The 24,237-nt window shown below is 45.2% G+C and overlaps 2 protein-coding genes and 1 pseudogene across 2 annotated transcripts; all 3 read right to left on the bottom strand.

Annotated features, from left to right (window-relative positions):
* Positions 1-9,562: 9,562 nt before the first annotated feature.
* On the bottom strand, positions 9,563-11,098 carry LOC123160294 (disease resistance protein RGA2-like; annotated as a pseudogene).
* Positions 11,099-12,781: 1,683 nt separating this feature from the next.
* LOC123182762 (uncharacterized) lies at positions 12,782-19,591 on the bottom strand. Its single transcript, XM_044595421.1, has 6 exons — positions 18,772-19,591; positions 18,119-18,659; positions 17,596-17,697; positions 17,397-17,491; positions 15,635-17,084; positions 12,782-14,529 (listed from the first exon to the last, which is right to left on the bottom strand). The coding sequence occupies exons 1-6, from the start codon at positions 19,563-19,565 to the stop codon at positions 13,042-13,044; spliced, it is 4,470 nt and encodes a 1,489-aa protein (XP_044451356.1). The 5' UTR covers positions 19,566-19,591; the 3' UTR covers positions 12,782-13,041.
* Positions 19,592-20,262: 671 nt separating this feature from the next.
* LOC123182764 (disease resistance protein RGA2-like) lies at positions 20,263-22,731 on the bottom strand. The gene has a single exon (XM_044595422.1). The coding sequence runs from the start codon at positions 22,115-22,117 to the stop codon at positions 20,639-20,641; it is 1,479 nt and encodes a 492-aa protein (XP_044451357.1). The 5' UTR covers positions 22,118-22,731; the 3' UTR covers positions 20,263-20,638.
* Between the last annotated feature and the right edge of the window lie 1,506 nt (positions 22,732-24,237).

Consider the following 24,237-nt stretch of genomic DNA (forward strand, 5'->3'; position numbering starts at 1 on the left):
GCCTTGAGGAAGTCGTGTAGACTGCACGGAGCTATCAGGGTTTCGGACGAAAACTACACATAGCTCCGTGCAGTCTACACTATTTCCTCAAGGCCTGAAGCTAAGCAACGTTCAGGTGAGCATTGCGCCTCTCTTTTATTTTTAATAATTTATTACAACTCCGGACTTCTTGTGTGTTCAAAATGCAATATTCAAAGCCACATCATCAATTTTCAACTCTTTCTGACTTCATTTGTTATTTTTCATGCATTTACTGATTTTTTTGAGCTATAAGACCCTAAAATTGAAAAGTATTTCAAATGAACTACGAAAAGGTTGAAAGTTGCCATGGTATCATCATTTCACCCACATAGCATGTGCTGGAAAGTTGAGAGGGTTACGGCAAAAACTGGATGCACTTCGTGTACAAAACGGACAATCTATTTTGAGATATCAGGGTTTCATACGGAAACTCGTCTGTTACAACAGGCATTTCAAATGAACTACGAAAAGGTTGAAAGTTGGCATGGTATCATCATAGTAGTTGTGGAGAGAAAGTCTTCACTTTTTCTTCGGTTGTGTCCTTTGCTTATTGCGCTGTAACCATGGATAATCTTCATCGTTTATCAGGATGCTTGGGTCAGCCTTGACTTTGAAGGGAGGAATTTCATGAAACTTTTCATAATCTTCAGACATGTCTGTCTTGCCCTCCACTCCCACGATGTCCCTTTTTCCTGAAAGAACTATGTGGCGCTTTGGCTCATCGTATGATGTATTCGCTTCCTTATCTTTTCTTTTTCTTGGTTTGGTAGACATGTCCTTCACATAGATAACCTGCGCCACATCATTGGCTAGGACAAACGGTTCGTCAGTGTACCCAAGATTGTTCAGTTCCACTGTTGTCATTCCGTACTGTGGGTCTACCTGTACCCCGCCTCCTGGCAGATTGACCCATTTGCACTTAAACAAAGGGACCTTAAAATCATGTCCGTAGTCAAGTTCTCATATGTCCACTATGTAACCATTATATGTGTCCTTTCCCCTCTTGGTTGCTGCATCAAAGCGGACACCACTGTTTTGGTTGGTGCTCTTTTGATCTTGGGCGATCGTGTAAAATGTATTCCCATTTATCTTGTATCCTGTGTAAGTCAATACAGTCGAAGATGGTCCCCTGGACAACAGGTACAGCTCATCACAAACAGTGTTGTCACCTCTGAGACGTGTTTCCAACCAACTGCTGAAAGTCCTGATGTGTTCACATGTAATCCAGTCGTCACACTACTCTGGGTGTTTGGAGCGCAGACTGTTCTTGTGTTCATCGACATACGGGGTCACCAAGGTAGAGTTCTGTAGAACTGTGTAGTGTGCTTGAGACCATGAATGCCCGTCCCTGCATATTATTGAGTCCCCTCTAAGCGTGCCTTTTCCAGTCATTCTCCCCTCATACCGCGATATAGGGAGACCTATCTTCTTAAGGCCAGGAATGAAGTCAACACAAAACCCAATGACATCCTCTGTTTGATGGCCCATGGAGATGCTTTCTTCTGGCCTAGCGTGGTTACGGACATATTTCTTTAGGACTCCCATGAACCTCTCAAAGGGGAACATATTGTGTAGAAATACGGGGCCCAGAATGACAATCTCGTCGACTAGATGAACTAGGACGTGCGTCATGATATTGAAGAAGGATGGTGGGAACACCAGCTTGAAACTGACAAGACATTGCGCCACATCACTCCTTAGCCTTGGTATGATTTCTGGATCGATCACCTTCTGAGAGATTGCATTGAGGAATGCACATAGCTTCACAATGGCTAATCGGACGTTTTCCGGTAGAAGCCCCCTCAATGAAACCGGAAGCAGTTGCGTCATAATCACGTGGTAGTCATGAGACTTTAGGTTCTGGAACTTTTCCTCTGGCATATTTATTATTCCCTTTATATTCGACGAGAAGCCAGTCGGGACCTTCATACTGAGCAGGCATTCAAAGAAGATTTCCTTCTCTTCTTTGGTAAGAGCGTAGCTGGCAGGACCTTCATACTGCTTTGGAGGCATGCCGTCTTTTTTGTGCAAACGTTGCAGGTCCTCCCGTGCCTTAGGTGTATATTTTGTCTTCCCATACACGCCCAAGAAGCCTAGTAGGTTCACGCAAAGGTTCTTCGTCACGTGCATCACGTCGATTGAAGAGCGGGCCTCTAGGTCTTTCCAGTAGGGTAGGTCCCAAAACATAGATTTCTTCTTCCACATGGGTGCGCGTCCCTCAGCGTCATTCGGAACAGCTAGTCCGCCGGGATCCTTTCCAAAGATTACGTGTAAATCATTGACCATAGCAAGTACGTGATCACCGGTATTCATGGTGGGCTTCTTCTGGTGATCTGCCTCGCCTTTGAAATGCTTGCCTTTCTTTCGACATTGATGTTGGTCGAAAGAAATCGACGATGGCCCAGGTACACATTCTTCCTGTATTTGTCCAGGTATATACTTTCGGTGTCAGCTAAACAGTGCGTGCACGTGGTATCCCTTGTTTGTCTGTCCTGAAAGGTTACTGAGAGCGGGCCAATCGTTGATGGTTACAAACAGCAACGCGTGCAGGTTAAATTCCTCCTGTTTGTGCTCATCCCACACACGTACACCGTTTCCATTCCACAGCTGTAAAAGTTCTTCAACTAATGACCTTAGGTACACATCAATGTCGGTGCCGGGTTGCTTAGGGCCTTGGATGAGAACTGGCATCATAATGAACTTCCGCTTCATGCACATCCAAGGAGGAAGGTTATACATACATAGAGTCACGGGCCAGGTGCTGTGATTGCTGCTCTGCTCCCCGAAAGGATTAATGCCATCCGCGCTTAAACCAAACCATAGGTTCCTTGGGTCACCTGCAAACTCAGCCCAGTACTTTCTCTCGATTTTTCTTCACTGCGACCCGTCAGCGGGTGCTCTCAACTTCCCGTCTTTCTTACGGCCCTCTCTGTGCCATCGCATCAACTTGGATGCTCTTCGTTTCTGAACAGACGTTTCAACCGTGGTATTATAGGAGCATACCACATCACCTTCGCAGGAACCCTCTTCCTGGGGGGCACGTCGTCAACATCACCAGGGTCATCTCGCCTGATCTTATACCGCATACCGGGCATGCGTTCAAATCCTCTCGTACGCACCGCGGTAGAGGATGCAGTCATTAGGGCATGCATGTATCTTCTGCACCTCCAATCCTAGAGGGCATACAACCTTCTTTGCTGCGTACGTACTGTCGGGCAATTCTTTATCCTTTGGAAGCTTCTTCTTCAATATTTTCAGTAGCTTCTCAAATCCTTTGTCAGGCACATCATTCTCTGCCTTCCACTGCAGCAATTCCAGTACGGTACCGAGCTTTGTGTTGCCATCTTCGCAATTGGAGTACAACCCTTTTTTGTGATCCTCTAACATGCGATCGAACTTCAGCTTCTCCTTTTGACTTTCGCACTGTGTCCTTGCATCAACAATGACCCGACGAAGATCATCATCATCGAGCACATCGTCTGGTTCCTGATCTTGATCTTCATCAGCTTCCCCCATTGCAGCATCACCGTATTCAAGGGGCACATAGTTATCATCGTCCTCTTCTTCTTCGTTGTCTTTCATCATAACCCCTATTTCTCCGTGCCTCATCCAAACATTATAGTGTGGCATGAAACCCTTATAAAGCAGGTGGGTGTGAAGGATTTTCCGGTCAGAGTAAGACTTTGTATTCCACAATTAGGGCATGGACAACACATAAAACCATTCTGCTTGTTTGCCTCAGCCACTTCGAGAAAATTATGCACGCCCTTAACGTACTCGGAGGTGTGTCTGTCACCATACATCCATTGCCGGTTCATCTGCGTGCATTATATATAATTAGGCAAGTATCTATCTAAAGTAAGAATTCTTTTCTTTCAGAAAGAAGATAAGAACAAGAGGCTCAACACGGTGGTGCCGGCGACGAGATCGGCACGGGCGATCGATGGTGGTGAAGACGGGGACAGGACGTGACAAACCGCTAAACCCATGCAAATCTCGGGGAAAATGGAGCTTGGAGGTCGAGCTTCGAGAGGAGAAAGCTTAACTAGTGTGGCTCGGGCATTTCATCGAACACCTCATGTGCATGGAGGTGAGCTAGAGCACCCAAATACCCTCCCCTCGCCGGCCAGAAAAAACAGAGCACTGTGGAGTGCTCTGCTGCGGCGATGGGGTATATATAGGCAAATCATTTGTCCCGGTTCGTGGCTGGAACCGGGACTAAAGCCCCACCTTCTGTCCCGGTTCGAGCCACGAACCGGGACAAATGTATGTGGGCCAGGAGCGAGGCTTATTGGTTCCGGTTCGTGCCAGGAACCGGGACAAATGGGTCCAGATGAACCGGGACCAATGCCCACGAGGCCCCGGCCGGCCCCTTGGGCTCACGAACCGGGACGTATGCCCCCATGGGTCCCGGTTCGTGACTGAACCGGGACTAATGGGCTGGCCAGGCCCCAACCAAAGCCCTGTTTTCTACTAGTGGGTGTACTAGATCTAAGAATGCAAAACAGAGCTTTACTTACCAAGTACTTATACAAATTCTTCAACAAAAATGATATCCCCTGGGTTAACTTGATATGGAGCAATTACTATGATAATGGGGAATTGCCAAAATTTCCCACACCTGTGGGATCTTTCTGGTGGAGAGACTGTTGTTCTATTCTCCAAGATTACAAAAACATGACAATTTGCTCTGCAGGAATTGGCAACACTGTCAGCCTATGGCATGATAATTGGTGTCCACAGCCAATGATGAACATGATGGCTCAACTATTCTCCTATGCAAAAAATGAACACATCACTCTCGAGGCTGCCACCAATCTGGATGACTACAATTTTTTTGAGATGTTTCATCTTCCTATGTCCAGCATTGCTGTCCAGCAGAGTACTCAACTCAGAGCCCTGATCAATGACAGGGGGAACCAGGCAGAGAAGGATTCATGGAAATTTTATTGGGGTGGCTCTAACTATTCCAATAAAAGAATATACCTGGAATATATTGGGAACCCTGCTGATCCACCCAAGCCATTTCAGTGGATATGGAAATCATGCACCCTAGCTAAGCAAAAGTTTTTCTTCTGGTTGCTTCTACAGGACAGACTAAACACTAGAGATTTGCTTACAAGGAAAAATTTCCATATTGAGTCTACAAGATGTGTGCTATGTGATGATGAACTAAAGGAATACCTTACTCATCTTTTCTTTAGTTGTGATTTCAGCCAGAATTTCTAGATGGCTATTGGATTTCAATGGAACACAGATTTTGAGCTTTTGAAGATGCTCGTGGAGGGTAAGAGATATAATAATGATGTACTCCCTCCGTCCCAAAATTCTTGTCTTAGATTTGTCTAGATACGGATGTATCAAGTCACGTATTAGGTACATCCGTATCTAGACAAATCTAAGACAAGAATTTTGGGGCGGAGGGAGTATGTTATAAGGAATGCCTCATAGCAGGATGTTGGAGTATTTGGAAGCACAAAAACAGCATCATCTTTGATCACAAACCCAAAAATATGCAATATTGCATTAGTACTTCCAAGGAGCACTTTGAGATGATCATTAAAAAAGTCAAACCTAGTTTGAAAGAAGGGATGCAGAGTTGGCTAGATTACTTGTAGACTCTTTTTCTTATCATGTAAATCTTGTACAGTGATATAACTTGTGTCCTCATATTAATGAAAATCAGAGTTACAGTGGGGGTCTTCCCCACTGTGTTTGCTCAAAAAAAAATTGCTCATGCAGTGTAAACAAATGTTCATGCAACTTCTTAAAAATGTTAGTAACAACCAAATTCATGACATTAGAAAATGTTCACGCGTTTCAAAAAATATGTCCGTGACTTTAAAAGAAATTTTAAATGACCATTCAAAAAATGTTAATAACATTTTACAAAAAGTGTTCACGCATTCTAAAATACGTTCACGACATTTTTGCAAAAATGTCAATAGAATGTGAAAAATGATTTTCATGTAATTTACAAATAAAAAATGTTTGTAACATTTTAAAAATTCAACTGTGTCACATATGTGTTTTTGAAATTTTTAAAAATATATCAAAGCAATTTTAAAAAAATCATGTTTAAAAAATGTTTGGTATCATTCATAAAATGTTCAATGTGTATTTGAAATTGTTTAACATTTTCTCACAAAAATATTCAAACAAGAATTGAAAAATAATTATACTCATGAAATGTAAAGAATATTCAAATAAATAAAAAATGGTTAGTGCCATTCAAAAAAATTAATATGTATTTGAATAATGTTTAACATGTATAAAAATTTTCAAAAACAACTATTTGAAAAAAAAAACTCATGGTATATTTGAAAAATGTTCAAGTTGCATCAAAATATATTCCATGTATATACAAATAGTGTATAGCAGTATTGAAAAAATTAGACATGTATTGAAAAAAGAAAAGGAGAAAAGGAAAAAGAAAAAAAAAACAGAAGCAACATAGGCAGAAAAAAAGAGAGGAAAGTATACTTTTCCCACTCCAATGTCCTCTTACGGATCAAATCACGGATAAATCACCCCTAGACTTGTTCTTACCGGATAAATCTGCCCCTGAGTGGTTTCGCTCTGAAAAGTATACTACATGGAAGGTTCTAAAATCGGTCGATACCGGTCAGTAGAACCTTCACCCGCAAAAAAAAAAGTAGAACCTTCCTAAAACCGGTTTAATGGGTTGACCCACTAAGATGTGGGCGACTCCAGTGACAGAGGCCAGGTCAGGCTCCTCTCGCAATAAGTGGATATAGGTTTGGTGATTAGGGTCCATCTATATCTCAATCGATTGTCTCAAAAAAATCTATATCTCAATCAAGACTTCAACAGAGATTTTCCTTAAGCAAAATAGTGCAGGCAGTTACATTTTTGTGTAAACAAAATTACACTTTTATAAACTAAATGAGACTTGCAGAAATCTCAGACGATTGAGACTTACTAACAGGACATATATCCTTCTCTAAAAAATGATTTTATTCCAAGGCTTGTTTGTTGACCAGATTATGTATATAAGTGATTGCAACTAAACGATGAGCTAGCTACTGGCCGGGTAGCAACCACAACATACTCCACTAGGAGATCGGTCAGCCGAGAACTCTAACCATGCATGAACCACCTCTCTATGGCTCCATTTCGGTTGCAGTGCTCTTGTTCTAGTGCCGCACAAACTCGCACTCACACACATACAGGTACCTGCAGTACGGCGGTCTCGCATCTCGACGGCGAGCTCCATGGCGATGGACGTCAGCTCCGGGTGGTCCTCGGGGTCTGTGCTCCCGAACGCCAGTGTCCTGAAGAAGTACCAGTAGGCCTCTTCAGGCAGGCGTCTTAGCCTGACGGCCTCGGTTGTTCCGAGGCCCGCCGGCTACTCCGATCGGCTGGCGATTATGATCTTGATCCCGCGTGTCATGGACCTTGTGGAAGAGCGCAGCAGCCTGCTCCATGAGCCTTCGTCGATGTCTACGGGGAGCTCCATGAGAAGCAAGGATCTTTCATCAACTGGGGCATGGCAGCGATGCTGATCTTTCGGTGCTTGACTGCACAACGCTCTCTGAAAGTTGCTATGGTTTCATCTGTAACAAGACTGTCTCCGGTGTAGAACAGGATCGACGGGAAGTGATTGCGCACCCGCTCATCGTCACAAACATGCTCCATGAGATATACTCAGAAGCAGCTGGCGCAGCCTCTGAAGATCCTCCTCGGCGATTGTCTACTCGCTGCACTTCTCAACCAAAACAGCGGATATGAGCGCCTCCATTGTAAAGCACAAGAAAACGGGAACCCCTCCCATCCTTTCACCAGATAGATGGTGCTCTGAGCTTGAAAGAGTTTTCAGGTTAGGCAGTTGCTCACTCGGTGACTTTGAACGGTCAGCTGAAAGCTTCAGAAGGCAAATGTATACCAACTTTCAGAAAATGTACCTATCCAATCATCCAACAAAAGGCCACCGCTTGGGAGTACTACAGGCCGAGGTGACATGATTTCTCCGATCTTCCCTGTCAGATATTTATACGGATTGGCGTATGTCGCTCCTTGATATCTACATCGGAAAGACTCCAGTCGCGCGCGCTCACATTATCAGCCAACACGGTTTCAAGAGGGCGTGGCGCGAAGCTTCGCTTTCTTATCGGAGTCATGGGACATGTCTAAGTTAAGATTCCCAGGGCATCGATGGAGGCGGAGGAAGTCATGGCGGATGCGATTGGAGATCTTGAAGCGTTGACAACAAGGTGTATCGGATGCGATGAAGACTGCGTGCTACGTGTTTGGTGACTTGCAATAGCGGCCTCAGCAAGTGGGGGCGGCAGCACTGGAGGACTGCAATTTTGGTGGTACTCCTCGAGTACCGAGTCTCGATTTTCATGGTGAAGACCCAAGGTCTGGCCTTTATTGGTTGTACCTCGCAATGGCCTTGTTTTTTGGGTGATTTCAGACTTTCTCCTGGGTGAAAGCTTAAGATCTTCGATCAGGCAACGACAACGCTTGTGCATTGTTTCCTTCTTTAAGGCGTTGCTTTTGGAGAAGCTCTTTTGTAATCCGGATGTTATCTTCGGTGGTGGTTAGAGCGTTGTTGTTGCTAGTGATTGATCACCGTGGCAGGAAATTTTTTTTTGTTCCTTTTATTTTCTTGTTGGTTGTGTGTATCCTGGATGCCTATGGACATCTTGTTGGTACAGAGGCCAGGTGTAATTGGTATCTTCGCGATATTAATATATTCCCTTTATAAAAAAACACAAAAGGCCACAATGTTATGACCGAAGATTGTGCTATAAGTTTCAGAAAATGGTGGCTGTCCTAATCTTTAATTCTTTATTGACCCATCCAAGGAAAGAGACACTGTTATGACAGAAGAAAAGTACCTGTTTTTTATTCAGATGTCAACATGGTGGAAACTTGATTCCACATGTTTCCATTTTTCTTCCGTTCTTTCCAACACATGCCCAATCTGACGGTGATTGTGTCCACCCACTGTGTTCTTCTTTCAACTGTTGTTTCATCTTGTTAGCCTGAACTCCCCAGACCGTAGTTGGTCATGCTGTCATCTACAAGAAAACTGTTACCAGCATCATGCTTGAAAATGCCAGGAGCAGGCAACTGCAGGGTAGCATCTGCATCCGGGGATCCTCGCCGATGTCGAGTGTACTTGTCCTGCCTCTGAGGTGCACGGCAATTTTGTCCAAGTGATTCGGACCTCTCAAGTAACTGGACACAATCCAAACGATATTAGTACGTACTAGCAAGATATATCAGCTTTGTCCAAAAATTGAAAATATAGTCTGCAGAAATATCAATAAGTAGGTAACGGCCCCACATGGACTTTATTCAAAGGGTTTGCTTCCTGAGATGAAGAGTATAACAAGGGAACCCTACAGAATGAGCTACTGGGTTCCAGTATACTCCATCTAAGATCGATCGGTCTAGGACCAGATCAACTTAAATCAAGCACCAGCATTCAGAACAACATGCAAGGAAGCCTAATACAGTACATACCAATATGGTAAGCCATACATAATTAATCCAGTATACAGGAGGAGAACTATGGTGTGGTGTTCTTGTGCCGCACAAACTCACAAGCATATACGTAGTTGTAGTATGGCGGTATGGGAGACCTCCAGCCCAAGATCTCAAATTTTCCCAGCGGCACCGTGCTCCATGTCCTCGCTAGAACATCCACCAGTGTTATCGTCGGAACTTCGCCCTGAGCAGCATGCGCTTTTTCGTAAACATCATGTAGCACAAAGAGCTTAAGATCCTCAGATACTCGTCGTGTTTGAGCAAGGCTCCAAACATACCGAGGCTTATCCTCGTCAAGATATTCACCAGCCAACAATGCATTCTTCTGCAGATACTTCCTACTGTTTCTGAGAACCCTGCACCAGAACTGGACGCTGAGATTTTCTCTCAGTAAGGCAGCGACAATATATACGAAGATGAAAGATCCTTGCATCTCGAGGGCTGCCTCCATGGCTATGGATGTTAACCTTGGGTGCTCCTCCGGGTCAGTGCTTCCAAACACGAGCATCCTGAAGAAATACCAGTAAGCTTCTTTAGACAGACAACTTAGCTTGATGGCTTCCGCTGTTCCAAACCTGACCATCTTCTCTGATCGGCTAGTCACTATGATTTTACTCCCACTTGTCATGCATCTTTCAGCAGAGTGCAGCAGCCTCTTTTCCACACCCCTTCGTCCACATCCCCTATGAGCTCAATAACAACCAATGACCTTCCATTACCTGATGCAGTATTTTGATGCTTGATCACACAATGATCTCTAAAAGTCATCACCGTTTCATCTTTAAGGCCGTTTCCGCTGTAGAGCAAGATCGAGGAGAAGTGACTGCGCACACCCTCATCATTGCAAACATATTCCACAAGAGTGCTCTTCCCAATAAGTCTAGAACCAACGATTGGAAGGACACCCAAACTCCCAGCCCCTAGAGGATCAGCTTGTAGCAAGAAGCTGATGGCTTGTTCCCTCTCCATTTGGCGGCCAACATACACTTGTCAAAAAATAAATATGCACCATAAGGTTGGCGGTACATGCGAGGGTAGCTCATCAGAAATATAACAAACTCCTTCATATCAGCAACCATGCTTTCCAGGACAAGAACAACATGTTTCAACTCCTTACTGACGTCTCTACCAAATTCCATGCTCCCAATTTGAGTGTCACTAGAAAGGCGGCGAAAGCGCTTAGCCGGATTAAATTTGGATTGAACGAACGAGCAGAGACTCACCTCCTCATCGCCGGTCTTCTTCTCTCTGCACCTGAAGGCATCGAGAAGGTAGTACCCTCTGAACGTCTGCTCTCTCATCGTGCTAGCCTGATGTATCATCCCTCGGTTTGTGACACACCGCCCCTCGGCCTCCTCGACAACAGCACTTATCCTCAGAAGCAGCTGACGCAACCTCTGCAGATCCTCCTCAGAGGTTGTCTGCTCGTGACGCTTCTCGACCACAAAGGATATAACTCTGCCGACAAGATCACCAAGAACCGCAGAAATGATTACCTCCATTGTGAAGCGCAAACAGACAGGAAGCCCTCCCAGCCTCTTACCAGATAGATGGTGCTCTGAGCTAGAATTTGCTGACTCAATGAGTTTGAATGGTCAGCTGAAAGCTTCAGAAGGCACTTGTGCTGTAAATTTCCTAGTACTTCCTAGTCTTCATTGACCCATCCAATGAAGGCGACATTGTTTTGACAGAAGAAAAGTATTTGTTTCTGAAACGGATGTCGAAATGGTGGAAGCTTGATGCTGCACGTCTCTTCTGCTGGGAACAAAAGTCAAATCACACTCTTCTGTTCTTTCCACCACCAGCAGAATCTGGCATTGGTTGTTTTCACTCACTGTGTTTTTCTACTGTTGTTTCGTCTTGTCAGTCAAAACTCCTTGCATGGAGATACTGATCTTTGTAGCAACACATGCAGGTTGTCTGAAATCTGAAATCCCCACACCGCGCAGGTGTTGTTTTCTTCTAAGTTCTACAAGACACTATTAACAAGCATCATGGTTGAGAAGTGCTGGGAACAGGCAACTGTGGTTCAGCTTGCGGAGTTCGGCAGTTGCTGGCTCGTGACTTTAAAGGTCAGTTGAAAGCTTCAGAAAGCAACTGTGCAAAAAATTCAGAGAATAGGCTTTTGACCCAGCGAACGATACTGTTACGACAGAAGAAAAGCTATTATTTCTCTGTTTTTTCATCTTGATAGCACGAACTCTCGTGTGGATTTTCACTTGTGGTACTGATCTTTGTAGCAGCCATGCAGGTCGCCTGAACTCCCCAGACTGTCAACTCCTTTCTGCTTTCTCTAGCAATTAACATGCTCTCAGTCTGGGTGTCACTAGAAAGGCGGCGAAAACGCTTAGCTGGATTAAATTTGGATTGAACGAACGAGGAGCGACTCACCTCATTGTCGGTCTCCTCTCTCTGCACTTAAAGGTATCGAGAAGGTAGTATCCTCTGAACATTTTCTTTGTCATCATGCAAACCTGACAGATCATCCCTATGTTAGTGACACGCTGCCCCTCAGCCTCCTCAATGACGGCACATAACCTCAGAAGCAGCTGGTGCAGCCTCTGCAGCTCCTCTTCTGTGGTTCTCTGCTCATGGCAATTCTCGACCACGAAGCATATGGCCCTGCTGACAATATCACCAACTGCGAAAATTAGTGCCACCATCATAAACTGAAAGCAAACAGGAACCCCTCCCAGACTCACCAGAACTTGAAGGAGTTAGGAAGTTGCTGAATCAATGACTTTGAATGGTCAGCTGAAGCTACAGAAAGCAATGATGCTGTAACTTCCAGAAAATAGGTGCTCTCCTCGCTAGTCTTTATTGACCCATTCAACAAAGGTGACGTTGTTGTGACAGAAGAAAAGTACTCCATCCGTCCGGAATTACTTGTCGCGGAAATAGATAAAAATGGATGTATCTATAACTGAAATACGTCTAAATACATTTATTCCTCCGACAAGTATTTCCGGATAGAGGGAGTACCTGTTTTTGATTTAGAGATCAACATGGTGGAAACCTGAACTGCATATTTGCACCATTGGAATCAATATCCAAATCACATTTTTTTTCCTATGTTCTTTCCAACACCTGTACAATCAAGCAATGGTTGTCTCTGCTCACCGTGTTCTTTCAACTGTTCTTTCATCCTGCACAATCTCTGGGCGGTGCAGCCGTTCGTTCGAAATAAGGCACTAGCAAGATATATCAGCTTTGCCCAAAAAGTGAAAAGAGTGTGCAGAAATATCAACTACTCCTGTATACGGAGTAGATTTTATTCCAAGGATTTGCTTATTGAGATCAAGAGTATACAGGTGATTACAAACATAACCTTACATGATGATCTACTGCATTCTAATTGCAGTAATACTCCCTATATGATCGATCAGTCTAGAACCAAATCAACTTAAATCAAGCACCAACATTTAGAACAACATGCAAGGAAGTCTAATATGTGCCAATCTGGTAAGCCAAACATAATTGATCGAGTATACAAGAAGAGAACTACGGTGTTGTGTTCTTGTGCCGCACAAACTCACAAGCATTTATATAGCTGTAGTATGGTGGTATGAGAGACCTCCAGCACAAGACCTCAAATTTGCCCCGTGGCACAGTGCTCCATCTACTGAATAGAACATCCACCAGTGTTATCCTCGGAACTTCGCCCTGAGCAGCAGGCCCTTTTTGATAACTATGATGGAGCAGAAAGAGCTTATGATCCTCAGAAACTCGCCGTGTTCCAGTAATGGTCATAACGTACCGAGGCTTATCCTCGTCAAAATATTCACCAGCCAACAATGCATTCTTCTGCATGTACTTACTATTGTTTCTGAGAAGCCTGCACCAGAACCGGGTACTGAAATTTTCTCTCAGTAAGGCAGCAACAACATATGCGGAGATGAAAGATCCGCACATCCTGGGTGCTAGCTCCATGGCTATGGATGCTAACCTTGGGTGCTCCTCCGGGTCCGTGCTTCCAAACACGAGCATCTTGAAGAAATACCAGTAAGCTTCTTTAGACAAACAACTTAGCTTGATGGCTTCCGTTGTTCCAAACCTGACCATCTTCTCTGATCGGCTGGTCACTATGATTTTGCTCCCACGTGTCATGCATCTTTCAGCAGAGTGCAGCAGCCTCTTCCACGCTCCTTCATCCATGTCCCCCGAGAGCTCAATGACAACCAAAGACCTTTCTTTACCTGATGCAACAATATTTTCATGCTTGATCAGGCAATGTTCCCTAAAAGTCATCGCAGTTTCACCTTTAAGGTCATTTCCGCTGTAGAGCAAGATCAAGGAGAAATGACTGCGCACACGCTCATCATCGCAAACATGTTCCACAAAAGTGCTCTTTCCAATAAGTGCAGGACCGACGATTGGAAGGACACCCAATCTCTCAGCCCCTAGAGGCTCAGCTTGTAGCAAGAAGCTGATGGCTTGTTCCCTCTCCATTTGGCGGCCGAACATAAACTTGTCCAAAAATAAATATGCACCATAAGGTTGGCGGTGCATGCGAGGGTAACTCATCAGAAATATAACAAACTCCTTCATATCAGCAACCATTCTTTCTAGGATAAGAACGGCCTGTTTCAACTCTTTGCTGCTTTCTCTACCAATTACCATGCTCTCAATCTGAGTGTTGCTAGAAAGGCGGCGAAAACGCTTAGCCGGATTAAATTTGGATTGAACGAATGAGGAAACACTCACCTCCTCATTGTTGTCTTTCTTCTCTCTGCACTTGAAGGTGTCGAGAAGGTAGTACCCTCTGAACATTTGCTTTGTCATCAAGCTAACCTGACAGATCATCCCTCGGTTAGTGACATGCCGCCCCTCGGCCTCCTCGACGATGGCACGTAACCTCAGAAGAAGCTGCTGGAGCCTCTGCAGATCCTCTTCCGCGGTTCTCTGCTCACGGCACTTATCAACCACGAAGGATATGGCTCTGCTTGCAAGATCACCAAGAACTGCAGAAATGAGTGCCTCCATTGTAACCTGCAAGCAAACAGGATTTTCTCCCAGCCTCTCATCAGATAGATGGTACACTGAACTTGAAGGAGTTAGGCAGCTGCAGACTCGGTGACTTTGACCGGTCAGCTAAAAGATTCAGAAAGCAATTGTGCTGCAAGTTCCAGAAAATAGGTGTTCTCATAGTCTACATTGTGACCCATTCAACAAAGACGACATATTGTTGTGACAGAAGAAAAATACCTGTTTTTTATTTAGAAGTCAACATGATGGAAGCTTGACGCTACATGGTGATTTAGAGGTCACAACTTTGTTTCATGCTTTCAAACACCTACAGAATCAAGCAGTGGTTGTTTCTGCAGTCTCTGAGCAGTGCGGCCGTTTGCTTAAAAGAAATGACCTTCTCAACTTCTCATGTCACTGGAAACAAGTATTAGCAGGATATATCAGCTTTGTCTGAAAAGAAAAACATAGTCAGCATAAGTATAAACTGGATTTTATTCCAAGGCTTTGATTTTTAGATGAGGAGTAGACAATTGATTACAAGCTTAATCAGTAATTAGTGAGCTCTACATGATGAGCTACTGGGTACCAAGTACAATATATTCCAACATAAGATCAACTCAAATCAAGCACCAATACTGGACCAGAAGTCTTAGCACATGCCAATCTGGTAAGCCATTTTCTGTAAAGACAAATACATTTTTCTATATCAAATGAGACTTCAAGAAATCTCACATGATTGAGACATTCTAGCAGGACATAATATGTCCAAGAAATGAAACACAGAGAGATCAACTGGATTTTATTGCAAGGCATGTTTGTTCAGACAAGAGTATATATATACAACCAAGTGATTGCAACTAAACGATGAGATTACCGGCCGGGTACCAACCACAACATACTACAATATATGATCGGTCAACTAAGAACTCAAAACATGCATGAACCACCTCTATGGCTCCATTTCTATCGTGGTGTTCTTGTTCTTGTGCCGCACAAACTCGCACTCGCACACATACATGTACCTGTAGTACGGTGGTACGAGGGACCTCCAGAACAGCACCTCAGACCTGCCCAGCGGCACGGCGGCGCTCCCGGACAGGAGGTCGACCGCCGTCACCCTCGGCACCTCGGTGCGATCATCCGGCCCTCTCTGGTAGCTATCGCGCAGCAGGAACAGCTTGAGACGACCCAGATGCGGCGCTTGGGCCATGCTCCAGACATACCGGGACTGGAGGTCGAGCGGGTACTCGCCACCCAGCAGCAGGGTGTTCTTCTGCCTGTAGTCCCTGAAATGTGCGAGGACCCTGCGCCAGGTCCGGGCACGGAGACGGTCTGCGCCCAGTCCCAGCAGCAGGCCGGCGCTGATGAACGCGTTCATGAATGAGCCACGCATCTCGACGGCGAGCTCCATGCCGATGGACGTCAGCTCCGGGTGATCCTCGGGGTCCGTGCTCCCGAACGCCAGCGTCCTGAAGAAGTACCAGTAGGCCTCTTCAGGCAGGCGTTCTAACCTGACCGCCTCAGTTGTTCCGAGACTGGCCACCTTCTCTGATCGGCTAGTGATTATGATCTTGCTCACATGTTTCAGGGATCTCGTGGAAGAGCGCAGCAGCCCCCTCCATGCGTCTTCGTCGAAGTCTTCGCAGAGCTCGACGACAAGCAAGGATCTTTCTTCAACTGAGGCGATGTTGATGTTTTGGTGCTTGATTGTACAGTTGTCTCTGAAAGTTGTTGCCGTTTCATCTGTAGTGAGACTGTCTCCAGTGTAGAACAAGATCGACGAGAAGTGGTTGCGCACCCGCTCGTCGTCGCAAACATGCTCCACAAGAGTGCTTTTCCCAATAAGTGCAGAACCAACAATTGGAAGGACACCAGGATCTCCATTCCCTAGAATCTGCTGATCCGCTTGTAGCAAGAAGTTGATGGCGTGTTCCATCTCCATCTGGCGGCCAAACATACACCTGTCCATGAACAGGTACGTGCTACGAGGCTGGCGGTGCATGCGAGGGTAGCTCATAAGAAACACAGCAAACTCCTTCATGTCAGCAACCATGGTTTCTAGGCCTAGTACAACCTGTTTCAACTCCTTACTGCTTCTTTCTCTACATGCTATTATCATGCTCTCAGTTTGAGTGCTGCTAGAAAGGCGGCGAAAGCGCTTAGCTGGACTGAATGCGGACCGAGCGAAAGAGCAGTGGCTCACCTCGTCTTCCTCGGTATTCTTCTCTCTGCACCTGAATGCATCGAGAAGGTAGTATCCTCTGAACATCTGCTCTCTCATCATGCAAACCTGACGGATCATCCCTCGGTTTGTTACAAGCCGCCCCTCGGCCTCCTCGACAACAATAGATATCCTCAGAAGCAGCTGGCGCAGTCTCTCAAGATCCTCCTCGGTGGTTGTCTGCTCGCGGCACTTGTCGACCACAACAGATATAGCTCTGCTGACAATATCTCCAAGAACTGCGGAGATGAGCGCCTCCATCACGAAGCGCAAACAACCCCTCCCAGCCTCTCTCCAGATAGATGGTGGTCTGAGCTTGAAGGACTTAAGCAGTTGCCAAGTCAGGTGCACTGAGCTTGAAGGAATTAGGCAGTTGCAGACTTGATGACTTTGAATGGCCAGCTAGTCTTCATTGAACCATCTGGTGTTCTAGTCTTCATGGACTCTCTATCTGCCCTCTCATCACGCTAGCCTGATGGATCATCCCTCAGTGTGCGACACGACACCCCTCGGCCTCCTCGACAGCAACAGATATCCTCAGAAGCAGCTAGCGCAGCCTCTGTATATTATCCTCTGCTCCTTGGCCAACCAAGACGGATATGGATCTGCTGACAATATCACCAAGAACCGTAGAAATTATTGCCTCCATTGTGAAGTGCAAACACACAGGAACCCTCCCAGCCATTCACCAGCTAGTGGTGCTCTGAGCTTGAGGGAATTAGGAAGCTGCTGACTCGGTGACTTTGAGCGGTCAGCTGAAAGCTACAAAAGGCAATTGTGTTACGAATTTCAGAAAATAGGTGTCTTCCTAGTTTTTATTGCTGCTACATGAAAGTGACATTGTTGTGACAGAAGAAGAAAAGTACCAGTTTTGCTTTAGAGGTCAACATGGTGGACACTTGACGCTGAATGTTTGCACCATTGGAATCAATAACCAGATCGCATTTTTCCTCCATACTTTCCAACAGCTGCGCAATTAAGCAGTGGTTGTGTCTGCTCACCCTGTTCTTTCATCCTGCACAATCTCTGAGCGGTGCGGCCGTTCGTTGGAAACAAGGTACTAGGAAGATATATAAGCTTTGAACAAAAAGTGAAAACAGAGTCTGCAGAAATATCAACTAGATTTTATTCCAAGGGTTTGTTTACTGAGATGAAGAGTATACAAGTGATTACAAACACAACCCTACATGATGGTCTACTGCGTTCTAATTGCAGTATAATCCGTATAAGATCAATCAGTCTAGAACCAGATCAACTAAAATCAAGCACCAACATTTAGAACAACATGCAAGGAAGTCTAATACATGCCAATCTGGTAAGCCAAACATAAATGATTGAGTACACAAGAAGAGAACTACGGTGTGGTGTTCTTATGCAGCACAAACTCACAAGCATATATGTAGTTGTAGTATGGTGGTATGAGAGACCTCCAGCACAAGACCTCAAATTTGCCCTGTGTGGCACAGTGCTCCATCTACTGAATAGAACATCTACCACTGTTATCCTCGGAACTTCGCCCTGAGCAGCCGGCCCTTTTTGATAACTAGGATAGAGCAGAAAGAGCTTAAGATCCTCAGAAACTCCCCTTGTTTCAGCAATGGTCATAATATACCGAGACTTATCCACGTCACGATATTCACCGAACAATAATAAATTCTTCTGCATGTACTTCCTAAAGCTTCTGAGAACCCTGCACCAGAACCAGGCACTGTGATTTTCGCTCAGTAAGGCGGCAATAACATATGCAGAGATGAAAGATCCGCACATCCTGAGGGCTAGCTCCATGGCTATGGATGTTAACCTTGGGTGCTCCTCCGGATCCGTGCTTCCAAACACGAGCATCTTGAAGAAATACCAGTAAGCTTCTTTAGACAAACAACTTAGCTTGATGGCTTCCGTTGTTCCAAACCTCACCATCTTCTCTGATCGGCTAGTCACAATGATTTTACTCCCACTTGTCATGCATCTTTCAGCAGAATGCAGCAGGCTCTTCCATGCATCTTCGTCCACATCCCCTAAAGAGCTCTACGACAACCAATGACCTTTCTTTACCCGAGGCAATATTTTGATGCTTGATCACGCAATGATCTCTAAAAGTCATTGCAGTTTCATCTTTAAGGTCATTTCCGCTGTAGAGCAAGATCGAGGAGAAGTGATTGCGCACACGCTCATCGTCACAAACATGTGCCACAAGGGTGCTCTTCCCAATAAGTCCAGGACCAACGACCGGAAGGACACCCAAATTCTCACCCCCTAGAGGCTCAGCTTGTAGCAAAAAGCTGATGGCTTGTTCCCTCTCCATTTGGCGACCGAACATACACTTGTCAAAAAATAAATATGCACTATAAGGTTGGCGGCACATGCGAGGATAGCTCGTTAGAAATATAGCAAACTCCTTCATATCAGCAACCATGCTTTCCAGGGCAAGAACAACTTGTTTCAACTCCTTCCTGATGTCTCTACCAACTTCTATGCTCTCAATTTGAGTGCTGCTAGAAAGGCGGCGAAAGCGCTTTGCGGGATTAAATTTGGATTGAACGAACAGGGAGCGACTCACCTCCTCATTGCTGGTCTTCTTCTCTCTGCACTTGTAGGTGTCGAGAAGGTAGTACCCTCTGAACATTTGCTTTCTCATAATGCTAACCTGACAGATCATCCCTTGGTTGGTGATACACCGCCCCTCAGCCTCCTCGATGATGACACGTGACCTCAGAAGCAGCTGATGCAGCCTCTGCAGATCGTCTTCCTCGGTTCTCTGCTCACGGCACTTGTCTACCATGAATGATATGGCTCTGCCAGCAAGATCACCAAGAACTGCAGAAATGAGTGTCTCCATTATGGAGTGTGAGCAAACAGGACCTCCTCCAAAGCCTCAGATTAGCTAGATGGTAGTCTGAGCTGGATGGAGTTAGGCAGCTGCTGACTCTATGGCTTTAAACAGTCAGTGGAAAGCGACAGCAAGCAATCATGTAAAAAAAAAGGGAATAGGCGGCTAACCCAGTCAACAACACTATTAGGACAGAAGAAAAGTATCTGTTCCCGATTCAAAGGTCAGCTTGGTGGAAACTTGAAGCTGCATGTTTCCCCTGCTGGGATCAACAGTGAATCAGGAACTGGTTGTGTTTATTCACTCTGTTCTTTCAGCTGTTTTTTCATCTTGTTAGCTCCAGCTATCTGTGTTGATTTTCACTTGTGGTACTGATCCTTGTAGCAAGGCATGCAGGTTGCCTGAACTGAACTCCCCAGACTCGTGTGAGTGATGTTCTCTTCTACAGGACACCATTAACCAGCATCATGGCTGAAAGGTGCCAAACTTCACAGCACGATTTGCAGAGGTTGCACCAGCTGATTCTGAGGATCTGTGCTGATGTTGAGGACGCACAGGGTACTTGCCCTTCGTCGCCCTCTCTGAGCGGTGCCGTCATTCGTATAAACGAAACAGAGGCTTCTCAAGTAGTTGGAAACAACACTAGATGTTAGTACTAGCAAGATATGTTAACTTTATACAGTAAGTGAAAGGAGAGTCTGCAGAAATATCAGCTACTTAGTCAAGGGCTTGTTTATTCAGATGAAGAGTACACAAGTGGTTACAAGCACAACCGGCAATTAAGGAGCCCTATGTAAACATCTGGCTCCATATAAGCTCAACCGGTAATTAAGGAGACATATGTACTAACACCTAGCTCCATACAAGTAAGCACAACCGGTAATTAGGTACTAGTTACAATATACTCCATATAAGCTCGAGTCAAGAACCAGATCAACTTAAATACCACTAACTTTTACACCAGCAAATTAAGGAAGTCGCATCTACCAATCTGGTGAACCATGGTCCAAAAGACAAGAAGACAACCACCAGTAATTCAAAGCAGTGTCACGACGGTGCCAAAGAGCACTCCTCTTCTTCATCTATGCTGTGGTACTACTCTCGTGCCGGACAAACTCGCAAACAGTTGTGTAGCTGTAGTACGGTGGTATGAGAGACCTCCAGGACAAGACCTCAAATTTTCCCCGTGGCATAGCACTCCAGGTGCCAGATAGCAGATTCATCACTGTTATCTTTGGAATCTCGCCATGAGAAACAGGCCCTTTTTGAGGGTGACACCCTTGCAGATAGAACTTAATATCCTCAGAACCTTGCCGCCTTTTGGCCATGCTCCAAACATACCGTGGCTGTTCTTCATCAACAGGACATTCACCTAACAACAAGATATTCTTCTGCCTGTGCTCCCTAAGGTGTCTGAGAACCCTGCACCAGAACCGAGCACTAAAATTTTCTCTCAGTAAGGCAGCAACAACATATGCGTATATGAAAGATTCACGCATCTCTAGGGCTATCTCCATGGCTATGGATGTTAGCTTTGGTTGCTCCTCCGGATCCGTGCTACCAAACACGAGCATCCTGAAGAAATACCAGTAAGCTTCTTTAGACAAATAATTTAGCCTGACGGCTTCCGTTGTTCCAAGACTGGCCACCTTCTCTGATCGGCTAGTGATTATGATCTTGCTCCCATGTGGCATGCATCGTTCAGAAGAGTGCAGAAGTCTCTTCCATACTCCTTTGTCCACGTCCCCTAAGAGCTCAATGACTACCAACGACTTCTCTTCATCCAAGGAAATATTTTGATGCTTGATCACGCAATGATCTCTAAAAGTTGTCATCGTTTCATCTTGAAGGTTGTTTCCAATGTAGAGCAAGATCAAGGAGAAGTGATTCTGTACACGCTCATCATTGCAAACATGGTCCACAAGAGTACTCTTCCCAACAAGTGCAGAACCAACAATTGGAAGGACACCCACATTTCCATACGGAGGCTCTGCTTGTAGCAAGAAGCTGATAGCTTGTTCCCTCTCCATTTGGCAGCCAAACATATACTTGTCCACAAATAAATATGCGCCATAGGGTTGGCGATACATGCGAGGGTAGCTCATCAGAAATATAGCAAACTCATTCATATCAACAACCATGCTTTCTAGGCCAAGAACAACCTGTTTAAGCTCCTGACTGCTTACTCTAACAATAACCGTGCTCTCAATCTGAGTGTTGCTAGAAAGGCGGCGAAAACGCTTAGCCGGATTGAAATTGGATTCAGCAAACAAGAAGCGACTCACCTCCTCGTCACCGGTCTTCTTCTCTCTGCACCTGAAGGCATCGAGAAGGTAGTACCCTTTGAACATTTGCTCTCTCATCGTGCTAGCCTGATGTATCATCCCCCGGTTTGTGACATGCCGCCCCTCGGCCTCCTCGACAACAGCACTTATCCTCAGAAGCAGCTTGCGCAGCCTCTGCAGATCCTCAGCGGTTGTCTGCTCGTGGTGCTTCTCGACCACGAAGGATATAGCTCTGCCGACAAGATCACCAAGAACCGCAGAAATGATTGCCTCCATTGTGAAGCGCAAACGAACGGGAAACCCTCCCAGCCTCTTACCAGATAGATGGTGCTCTAAACTAGAAAAACTTAGGAATTTGCTGACTCAATGACTTTGAAGGGTTAGCTGAAAGCTTCAGAAGGCACTTGTGCTCTAAATTTCAGAAAATAGGTGTTTTCCTACTTCCTAGTCTTCATTGACCCATCCAATGAAGGCGACATTGTTTTGACTCTTGACAGAAGAGAAGTATTTTTTTTAAAGGATGTCGAAATGGTGGAAACTTGATGCTGCACGTCTCTTCTGCTGGGAACAAAAGTCAAATCACACTCCTCTTCCGTTCTTTCCAACACCAGCAGAATTTGGCATTGGTTGCTTTCACAGTTTCACTCACTGTGTTTCTTTACTGTTGTTTAGTCTTTTCAGTCAAAACTCCTTGCATGGAGATACTGATCTTTGTAGCAACACATGCAGGTTGTCTGAAATCTGAACTCCCCACACTGCGCGGGTTTTGTTTTCTTCCAAGTCCTACAAGACACTGTTAACAAGCATCATGGCTGAGAAGTGCTGGGAAGAGGCAACTGAGGTACAGGATCTAGAGAGGCTGCTTCTGAGGATTTGTGCCGTTGTTGAGGAGGCCGGGGGGGGGGGGGGGGGGGGGGGGGGGCGTCGAAAACTGACGGATGATCCATCAAGTTGTGGAGCTGACTGGTGATTCCAGTAGTCGCACCTTAGACACTTCTAACAGAAGACATCTTACAAAGAACAGAAAATTGCTAAAGTCTACAAAATTTTGATCCGGCCAATTCAGTGAGAGACTTGAAAGTAGCAACTACCTGTTGCATATAGACATAGCATGTGGGAGCTCAATGACTGAAACCACACGGCGATATGTCCTATAACTACAAAGAGATGAATAAATAAGGAAATATAAGGTATAAATGAGCATGAACTTCAAACAGAAGATATGCTCAGCAGAAGCTGGCGCAGCTTCTGCAGATCCTCCTCCGTAGTTGTTTGCTCGTGGAACATTTCTACAACAAAGGATATAGCTTATTTCAAAAAAAGAAGGATATAGCTCTGCTGCCAAGGTCACTTAGAACCCCAGAAATGATTGCCTCCATTGTGAAGCGTTTACGAACAGATACCCCTCCCACGCCGGTACTAGATAGATGGTGCTCCAAGCTCGAAGGACTGAGGCACGCCTTCAAATGGTCAAGCTGAAAGTTTCAGAAGGCAACTGTGCTATACTTTTCAAAAAAAGTAGGTGTTATACTGTTATCCTCGTCTTTATTGACCCACCAACAAAAGCAACAATGTTATGACAGAACATTGTGCTATACGTTTCCGAAAATGGGGGTTCTCCTAATTTATTTATTTTTCTGAACTTGGGTTCTCCTAATATGAAAGCGAAACTGCAATGACGGGAGAAAAGTACCTATTTCAACTACTTGCTGCTTTCTCTACCAATTATAACTACCCTGCTCTCAGTCTGAAATTCAGAATGTCACCAGATAGGCGGTAAAGACGCTTAGCTGGATTAAATTTGGATTGAACGAACAAGGAGGGAATCACCTCCTCATTGTCGGTCTTCTTCTCTCCACACTTGAAGGTGTTGAGAAGTTAGTACCCTTTGAACATTTGCTTTGTCATCATGCTAATCTGACAGATCATCTTTGCAGTGACATGCCACCCCTAAGCCTCCTCAACGACGGCACGTAACCTCAGAAGCAGCTGGTGCAGCCTCTGCAGATCCTCTTCCGTGGTTCTCTGCTCACAGCACTTCTTGATGGATAAGTCTATGTACTAAGGTCTTTGTGGGGCTGCAGCACATGGTCCTTTGGCTGCAGCACATGGTCCTTGTGGCAGTTAGGATAGAATCCCTGACCATCAAGGACTGGCAGTTAGGATAGCATCTTAGACTAGCATCTTAGACTGGCATCTTAGCATATGCTTGGCTGGCTAGCAGCCTATAAGTATGTATCCCCAACCCCTCAGGTTGGCAATGGCATTTGTGTGAGAAATAAACCAACGAAAATTGCCCCAACTCTCCTAGTGTCATCCACAACTATGAAATGCACAGGCTGAAATGTCTAACAAGTGGTATCAGAGCCAGGTTATCTTGTACCCTGAGCATTTCC

Source organism: Triticum aestivum, chromosome 1D (assembly GCF_018294505.1).
Source record: "Triticum aestivum cultivar Chinese Spring chromosome 1D, IWGSC CS RefSeq v2.1, whole genome shotgun sequence".
In the NCBI taxonomy this organism is placed as follows: Eukaryota; Viridiplantae; Streptophyta; class Magnoliopsida; order Poales; family Poaceae; genus Triticum; species Triticum aestivum.

Coding starts and splice junctions, on each gene's coding strand:
- LOC123182762 (XM_044595421.1), bottom strand. CDS start 19,565: ATGGAGACACTCATTTCTGCAGTTCTTGGTGATCTTGCTGGCAGAGCC. Junction 17,492..17,595: donor TGACCTCTAAAGCAAAACTG/GTACTTTTCTTC, acceptor TGCCTTTTGTAG/CTTTCAGCTGACCGCTCAAA. Junction 17,085..17,396: donor GAATGGCTGGGAGGGTTCCT/GTGTGTTTGCAC, acceptor AATTCCTTCAAG/CTCAGTGCACCTGACTTGGC.
- LOC123182764 (XM_044595422.1), bottom strand. CDS start 22,117: ATGGAGGCAATCATTTCTGCGGTTCTTGGTGATCTTGTCGGCAGAGCT.